Source organism: Podarcis cretensis, assembly GCF_951804945.1.
Source record: "Podarcis cretensis genome assembly, chromosome: 14".
Lineage (NCBI taxonomy): Eukaryota > Metazoa > Chordata > Lepidosauria > Squamata > Lacertidae > Podarcis > Podarcis cretensis.
Window position 1 is genome coordinate 7764415 of NC_137183.1, and position 9210 is coordinate 7773624.

General features: G+C 49.6%; 1 protein-coding gene across 3 annotated transcripts in view; it reads left to right on the forward strand.

Annotated features, from left to right (window-relative positions):
• The window catches only part of ALPK3 (alpha kinase 3), an 81675-nt gene that overhangs the window by 64885 nt on the left and 7580 nt on the right, over window positions 1–9210 (forward strand). For all 3 annotated transcript variants that reach the window (XR_013833031.1, XM_079953142.1, XM_079953143.1), the window contains 6 exons: window positions 734–861; window positions 3198–3233; window positions 3920–4194; window positions 5235–5323; window positions 5978–6192; window positions 7511–7559. Coding sequence is in view for 2 of the 3 variants with exons in the window: in XM_079953142.1 (XP_079809268.1) it covers window positions 734–861; window positions 3198–3233; window positions 3920–4194; window positions 5235–5323; window positions 5978–6192; window positions 7511–7559 (792 nt within the window). In the remaining variant the exon portion in view is untranslated. The remainder of the gene's footprint in view (window positions 1–733; window positions 862–3197; window positions 3234–3919; window positions 4195–5234; window positions 5324–5977; window positions 6193–7510; window positions 7560–9210) is intronic.

The following is a 9210-nucleotide window of genomic DNA, read 5'->3' on the forward strand; positions in this document are numbered from 1 at the left end:
GCTCGGGCCCTGCTCCTGCCAACCTAGCAGTTCGAAAGCACGTCAAAGTGCAAGTAGATAAATAGGTACTGCTCTGGCGGGAAGGTAAACAGTGTTTCCGTGCGCTGCTGTGGTTCGCCAGAAGCGGCTTAGTCATGCTAGCCACATGTCCCGGAAGCTGTACGCCGGCTCCCTCGGCCAGTAAAGCAAGATGAGCGCCGCAACCCCAGAGTCGTCCGCAACTGGACCTAACGGTCAGGGGTCCCTTTACCTTTACCTTTTACTGTTTATTGAATCTGACTTCCACACTGATGATGGAGAGCATCTTCCACCTTGCCTCAGGGCAACAGCTCTCCAGTCCTTGCCCCTGCCCCATGCCCACTTTCACCTGCTCCCTGAGATGGCTGTCTCATTCCGGCTAATAGGAGGACCAGCCCTGTTGGCTGGGGTCCCTCCTCAATATATATATTGGGGTGTAATCCTTAATTGGGAGCACCGCCTTTTCTAGGAGATGTGTTCTCTCTGTGATTATTAAAGTTTCTAACTGGTAAGACATGCCTTTCTTTGATCTTTTTATCTATTGCCATGGGGGCGGGCGCCAAGGAAGCCTATTCCCCGAAGCCTAACAAGGATCTTGCCAAGATCTGCAGCAGGTCCCCTTCCCTCTTTCTGTCTCGTGACCACTTGAAGGCCACATGCACCCATTTTCCTTGCAGCGTGCCCTGCTCTCATCTCTCGGTGGGCTCTCTTCCAGCTCTGGAGACGAAGGGCAGGCGGCCCTGGCCATTGTGCAGGTCTCCCTCAAGGATTGCGGAGTTTACCAGTGCACCATCCAGAATGAGTATGGCACCGACTCCACAGACTTCCTCCTGAGCGCTGAAGGTGAGTCTGTCCCTTGCTGCCAGGCCTGGCTGCTCCTCGGAGGCGGTGCTCACCTTGCAAGATGTGCGCAGCAGAGGAGAACACCCGGGGCTGTGGACAGGGTGCTTGAGATCTGCAGGCGCTTGACTTCATCCCACTGCACATCATGGCGTTGGTCTGCTGGGCCGCTTTTTGCTGATGCACCTGTTTGGAAGCACAAAGACTTCTCGTGGGGAGCTTGCTGTGCATGCACAGTACAATGCACAGTGTGGGGTGCATGTTAAGTGCATGCGCATGCATGTGCAAAAAGGAACGATAGGGACGCGGGTGGCACTGTGGGTTAAACCACAGAGCCTAGGACTTGCCGATCAGAAGGTCGGCGGTTCAAATCCCCTGCTCCTGCCAACCTAGCAGTTCAAAAGCACGTCAAAGTGCAAGTAGATAAATAGGTACCACTCCGGCGGGAAGGTAAACAGCGTTTCCATGCGCTGCTTTGGTTCGCCAGAAAGCGGCTGTCATGCTGGCCACATGACCCAGAAGCTGTACGCCGGCTCCCTCAGCCAGTAAAGCAAGATGAGCGCTGCAACCCCAGAGTCGTCCGCGACTGGACCTAATGGTCAGGAGTCCCTTTACCTTAGGACCTATAAAGCTTTAACAGCTTAGGCTATCTGTACAGCCGCATTTTCTCATACAAACCGGCCCAAGCTCTGAGATCTTCAGGGGATGCCTTGGTCTTAGTCCATGCCTGGTGGGAACACAGGAGAGGGCCTTCTTGGTGGCTGCTCCCAAAGTTTGGAACTCCCTTGCCAGGGAGACTAGACAGGCTCCCTCCTTGTTGTCCTTCCACCAAGCAGGTGAAGACTGTTTTGTTCTGGCAGGCTTTTGGGAGCTGGCTGCTTTTAAGGAAAGGGCTTTTAGCAGTGCTGAGCTTTATCTACTAGACTGGTTTGCTAGATCTTCTAGATTTGATTTTATATCATTTTAATTATAGGATTCTATAATTAGAATTGTATTGATTCTGTTACATTGTTTTGATTCTATTCTGTTCCTGGATAAAACACAGAAAGCTAAAAACATACAAACCTTAATAGATAAAAAGTAATTAAACCATTAAACCCTCCCACCAGATGTCAAAGAGATAAACAATTACCAGACTTTTAGAAGACATCTGAGGGCAGCCCTGTTTAGGGAAGCTTTTAATGTTTACTAGACCATTGTATTTTAATATTCTGTTGGAAGCCGCCCAGAGTGGCTGGGGAAACCCAGCCAGATGGGCAGTTTATAAATAATAACAATCATCATCATCATCATCATCATTATTATCATACACACACACACACACACACACACACACACAGACAGACACACATACTTCTCTCTCTCTCTGTTTACTATTTAATAGTTTAATAGTTGCTATTCTTTTAGAGCTATTCTTTCCATTTATACTTTTCTTTTTTACAATTTTCTTTTTTATTTTGACAAAGTAATAATAATAAATAAATTAGAGTAAAAATGTGCATCCCACCCCTGAGACCATTCCGTTGTAACTATTCAGCCTCCCAAAATTTCAACACCTCTTGCGATGGTTTGACCCCTTTCCATTTTAACAGTGCAAATTCTACAAACACCTTCCGTATCTCCTCAAAATCATTTCTCCTGTATATTCTCCATCTTACCTTAATGGCACATGTTAATTTATCGCTTATTTATTTATTTATTTATTTGCTTGCTTGCTTGCTTGCTTGCTTTCTGCGTTTTATCCATGTTTGTTTTAATTTTTGTGAGCCACCTTGAGTCTTGGTTCTGTGGGGGAAAGGTGGGATATAAATAAATGAAGCAATAGTAATAATAATAATAATGAGTGCATCCTAATCTGCCACACAGCCTGGAGTCTCAGCAGAGACGCAGACAAATTGTTATCGTGCATGAATATAGGAAAGCTGTTCAGCATACAAAATCTCAGGGTGCAAAGCAGGCCCACTTGCAGCTGCGAGAGACACATGTGCTTTTGAGGATGGCGGCAGATATGATGTTTGGGGAAATAGGGCAAAGAGAAGCTAGACTTACGCAGACCTTCCAGCAAGAAAAGGGAGCTGCACCACGATTAAAATTTTGATTAAATGGGCTGAAAGATTCCTCCTCCCTTTTCTCAGCTGTCTTTTAATACACCCAGCGTCTCCCCCAAAGAATCCTGGGAACTGTTGTTTGCTAAGGGTGTGAGGAATGGTAGCTTTGTGAGGGGTAAACTACAGTTCCCAGGATCCTTTAGGAAAAATGTGTGCTTTCAGTGTATGGTGTGAATGTATGTGGGGCTCCATAACTGTGATAAATGTGTATTTTTCTATCTTTCTTCCCAGTGCTATCGGGATTTATCTCCAAGGAAGAAATAGAAGGTAAATTGTGCCCCGCAGATGGCGTGGCAAGTCTTGTGCCCCTCCAGGTAACAGGACCCCCGCCCCACATGCTCCAGCTGTGTCGCCGCCGTCGCATGCAAAGTTTAGCATTAAAGGAGTAGGAGAGATCAGTGAGATGGTCTCCTCTTTGGGGCGAAAGGCAGAGAGAGGGTGCTGTTTTGAGGTGAGCCTCTCAGCTTCCTTATTTCTCCAAGTGACACATCTTAAGTCATCCTGCCTGGACCTAGCAAGACCTCCATCCCCATGGATCCCACAGTCACAATACCCAGACATACCTTGCCGGGCTCTCTGTCTTCCCCACCCTCTTCTCTCCATGTTGTTCCATGATCTTGATGGAGGAAATCCTGCTCATCCACACACCTGGCTGGTTTTGGGTCCCTTGGGCCTTTTGCCCAACATCTCTCCTTGTCCCTTGCCTTGTTCTCCCTTGGCTTCCTATTAGCACCCAACAGCTGCATCTGAGCATCAAGGGACACGTGCGCTGGTTGTTGTGCCAAGGAGAGAGTCCCTTCCACCTGTTGCTGAAGAACAAGTCACACCACCTAGATCATTCAATGGACCTTTTCCCCCACCCCTGTCTCCACCACGAGAACTGAGTGCTGTCAGGTTGGGCATCGTCTCCTTCCCCCACTCTTTGAGCCCCACACCTTCTCCCTCTCTTCCAGTTGGCGAGGAGATCGAGATGACACCCATGGTGTTTGCCAAAGGCCTGGCTGACTCCGGCTTCTGGGGGGACAAGCTCTTTGGCCGGATCATGATGGAGGACCTGGAGGTGGGCCAAGGTTACCTGCGCAAGGCATGTCGCGCCCGTGCCATCTACGGCCTCGAGCCGGTGTTTGAGTCTGGGCACACAGGCATCATCAAGGTCCGCAACCTCATCGCTTTTGGTGGGCGCAGTGAGAACACGCTGGTGGAGAGGAACTATGACATCACCATCCAGGTGGGTAGAGGGAGACTCGGTGCTCTGCTGCTTGCCAAATGGCCTTGGCTGGCTCAGAGTTGGAGCCCTCGCTTAGCATGCAGAAGGTCCCAGGTTCGATCCTGGCCAAGGTATCCTCCTGGAATGGCTCTGGGTGTTTGCAGTCATCCCACTCTTTCCTGTAGGGTTGTTACCAGGTAAAAAGCATTGGGGGGTGCATCTGCATAGCTTAATGGCTTCTGGGTTCGCTGAAGTTTTCATTCTGTTCCCATTGTGTCAGGCTTCAGGGAATCGCCTTCCTTCCCTGTGGCCGTAGATAAATCAGAACAAAGGAAAAGGAGTCTTTTCCCCAGTTAGAAACTTTAATAATCACAGCAAGAGAATGAAGAACACTTCTCCGAGTAATGGCGGTGCTCCCAATTTAAAGAGCCCACCCCCTCCTATCCCTATGAACCTACATCACTTCTACGTCTCGTAATCTGAGCTTATCCCCTCTGTGCTTTCTGTTCTGCTACTTTCTGAGCTCTTCTCGACTTTGGGGAGGGTGGTGGAGGAACGCTGTCTAGAGACTGTGAATCTGTTAACCCTCTCCCTTCAAGTGTTTCTTTTCCTAGCTGTTCCCCATCCAGTATTTGAACTATGTCCCTCTGCAAACCACTGTTCCAAAACTATACTGTCCTCCTGCTCATGGGAAGATGAGGGATCTGGATCAGGGGCAGGGGGAGGGGGAGGCTCCCACCTTTGCTCCTCAGTGCAGCCCTCCTCAGCACGGTCCCTGACACATTGTGGCTTAATACCTACATGCAACTGCTATGGGGAGTCACCCAGAGACGATTGTCACCAGTGTGCAGATGCCACCCAGATCTGTCTCTCCATCCCATCTGAATCAGGAGAGGCTGTGCAAGTGCTTAGACCACTGCCTGTCTTTGGTCGCTTTGCTTAAGCATCCGCTCTGCCTGCCGATTTGGCCTACCCATTTTATGTCCACGAGTGTATCACCCCTCCGTTCTGCCTGCAAAGTCCAAAAGTCTCATGGAGGATTGTTTGTTTGCTTTCCGTAGGAATGCAAGATCCAGAATTCAAGTCGGGAATACTGCAAGATCTTTGCTGCCGAGGCCAAAGCCATCCCTGCCTTTGGTCCGGTGCCTGAGTAAGTTGTATCTCTGCAGCCCAGCTAGCAAGTCCCACTGAAAAGGGTTCATAGAACCATAGAATTGTGGAGTTGGAAGCGACCACCAGCACCATCTAATATAACCCCTTGCAATGCAGAAATCCTTTGGCCAATGTGGGGCTCAAACCCATTACCCTGAGATTAAGAGTCTCATGCTCTACCAGTTATGCTATCTCGGAGTTTTTGAATCCAATCCTGATACCCTGATAGGAACAATGGGCAGGTAGGCGGAAAGGAGCCGGTCTCTCTCTGGAGCAGGAGCGAGGACCTGTGGCCCTCCAGAAATTAGTGGACCACGACTCCCATCAGCCCCAGACAGCACGGTCAGGAATGAAGGCTGCCTCCTCTCCTTCTGCACCCAATTGGCAGTGCTGCCAAGGACCAGAGGGCAATGCCAGTAGAGGCTGTGGCTCCTTGCTCTTGTCCCTGCTCACGTGCCAGGTGTCTAGGCAGCAGCAGCAGCTGACACCAGGACCAGGAGGCTCTGGAGGTCAAAGTGGCTCCTTTGCTGGGAATTAGTGGGTGTCCTGGCAGAGCTGCCCCCCTGATGCCAGCTCTGTCCAGGTGTGGGAGCGCTTGACCTGGTTGCAAGGCTCTGAGCAGCAACCAAAAATGGGAATCTGCTTTTGACAGAATCATCCCTCTTTACCTGATCTACCGCCCGGCGAACAATATTCCCTATGCCACCATGGAGGAGGACCTGCCCGGCCAGTTCGAGTGCTACTGTGGCCGAAGAAATGGCGGCCTGGCTCCAGCCAGCCTCTCCGAGGTCGGGCAAAAGTGTTGCGCCTTCCAGCACTGGCTGTACCAGTGGACAAATGGCAACATCCTGGTGACAGACTTGGAAGGTGAGGCTCACGTCCCTGTCCCCTCACTCTCTGGGAATAGCTTCGGGGCAGTGGGGGCGGAGGGTGAAGCCCTGTTAATTGTCAAGGGGTATGGAGTCCAGTTCTGGGTGCCATATTTTTAGGAGTGCATCCAGAGGGGGGACGTTCATTGGGTTGCCTAATTCTACTCCATCTCCATCTCTGCAGTGTCACACCCTGCTGTGACCTACAGATGTACACAACCTTCCAAACGTTAGTCGCGCCACAGATTTGCATCAGGGCATTACAGTATTAGCAGTTCAGCCTTCAATCTCTTTTGTAAGGAGTCTTGATGAGCGGGACTGGGGTGGTGCTGGATGGTCTTGCTCGCCCGCCCCTCCACCCCCAATTTCTGTGCATTGGGTCCAAGGTGATAAGAGGCTCAATGTGCATGCAGCAGCTTGTGCATAGGAACTCTGCTTGTGATCAGGAACCCTGACAGCAGTCAATCTGCAAGGGGCTGTCAGGATGCTGTCAGCAGCTCCCAGCTGGTTGCCCAGGAAAGTATAAAGACAAGGAAAAGTTTCTTGCTGTCCTTTTTTATTTCAATATTACAGAGAGAGGCTATAGCTACATGCCCTCTGTCTTTGAGCTCTTTGCTCTCCTACTTTTAAGGCTCGCCGGGTTCTGGGAGATGGAGGGTCTGGAATGCTTTCTAATGACAACGTGTCAGCCAGTTTCTGCTCTGTCTCTGCCTGCTCCTCTTCCTCTCCCATTATTTCCCAACTTTCCCCCCTTATCTGCCTCTGAGCTGCGACCTCCCTCAAACCCCTGTTGTAAATCTGTACTGTCTTCCTCTTCTTCTTCCTTGGAAGAGTCAGGATGGGGAGGCGGTCGCAACCATTCCTCCTCTGCCCAGTCCCTGATAGGGGTGCGGGAAGGACCAGCAGATGTAGTCAGTCCCATTCCCTGCTCAACATGGTTGTTCTGTATGCCAGTTGAACCATGAGTAGGCTTAGGGTTGAGTTTAGGGTTAGGGTTGGGTTAGGGTTTCCATCTTCTAGGCCCCCAGTAAGTGCTGCAGCAGAATTGATTTGGGTTGGGTTAGGACAGGCTTCCTCAACCTCGGCACTCCAGATGTTTTGAGACTACAATCCCCATCATCCCTGACCACTGGACCTGCTAGCTAGGGATCATGGGAGTTGTAGGCCAAAAACATCTGGAGGGCTGAGGTTGAGGAAGCCTGGGCTAGGAGCATGGAGTCCAGACTTGCCAGGTCCCATTAGCTCCGCAAAAGGTAGGGGCTGCTTACCTCTTTGCCGATCTGCTCCATGACCTAGAGGTTGGGTGTCTCTTACAGGTGTTGAGTGGAAGGTCACCAATGTCAAGATTGCTACCAAAACAAAGGGGTAAGTAACCACCTAGCAACGCAGCATGTTAGGGGCATCTGTCTCGACCCTGATGCCACGGGGCAGAGGGCTGAATTGGGACACCTGAGCCCTGTTGCCAAAGGCTCATCTAGTCCATCATCTTGCTCCCAACCAGATGCCTCAGGGAATTCTGCAAGCGGGGCATGTGTGCTTGCAGGCCATCGAGATTGGAACGGGGGTGTGCAGGGAAAAGGGGGCTTCTCCCTTTCCCTTGTGCCACAGCCCTAATGAAATTGAAGCTGTCATTGGCACCAATGGCTGTTTCCCACCCCTGGCCAAATTGACAGGCCTATGCCCGCTATGGGGCTCCCAGAGTGTCCCATGGCACTACCCTGAACAGCTAGGGCTTCCATCTCCATCTTCAGAGTCTGTAGACTGCTGTAGACCAGGGGTGGGAGGAGCTGCGGCAACTCTGGGGGTTGCTGGACTCCCCAACTCTCATTAGCCCCAGTCGGCATGGCCAATGGCTACGGACAATGAGAGCTGTGGTCCAACAACATCTGGAAAGCCACAGCTGGCCCATCACCACTGCAGAAGGTTTGGGTGTGGTTGGAACCTAGAATGCAGTGGACCACATAGAATTGAGACCAGATAAAGCTTTTGATCACAATTGCTCAGCAAAGGAGAGGGACAACCCGGCTTCCTAGTGGCCTGCTATATGATCCAGACTTGGGGGGCTCAGGGGGGAGAACTGATTTATGCACTTAGGTGCACAGAGATTCAAAAGGGAATATCCTTAACAGAAGCACCGCAGTCCCTACATACAATTTAAGAAAGCAATTCTTAGTTCACAAGCTCATCTTTTTAAGTTGGCAAAATATAGAGACTAAAGGCAATATTCAATGTTAGTCATACTTAGAGCAGACTAACTGAACTTAGGTGACTTAAATCCATTCATTCCAGTGGGTCTACTCTGAGTATGACAGGCTAACGTTTGATATTGCCCATTATCATTGTAACTGTCCGAGTAGTACATGACAATAACACATCTGATAATAAAATACTCAACATGTTTCAACCCATACAGGTCTTTTCAGTAGTAAAACGGAGGTCTATATCCATTTACAAAACAACATGAAAATCTGTGGTATGGAAATGCGTATTCTTACAGAATCAGCAGAACTGAAAATGCATATAGATTTTTTAAAAAAGCAACGTTCAACCTCTAAAAGAACAACTCCACATCTAAATAGTATACTTTAACTAAAATACTTCTGTTTACAATGTTTTGCAAACAGTAAGCATCAAGAGTATTACTGCCATATATGTGGACCATTATTGGGCATTTTCATTTAGTGTGCATATTTGGTTCATATTATATATGAATTTGTGAATTAAGAATCGTTTCCTTAATTTGGAGGCAAGTTCCCTGATACTTAGAACCTCTTATGGCACCTGCTAAAGGTCTCAGTGAATATCCCTTAAACAATCCACACAGTACATGAGAGTGTTTGCTCTTCCTGCTCAGTTTCTTGTGAGGCATTTTGTGTTATGCCACGTAACCCATGGCAGCCATTTTGCGGCTGGTGCCCACGGCACTCTCTCGACATTCCACAACGACCCGTGTGAGCTGGGTGGGGAGGGCTGGGAGTGAGCTTGCCCTGGTGTGTAATCCTCTCTTTATTGCCAG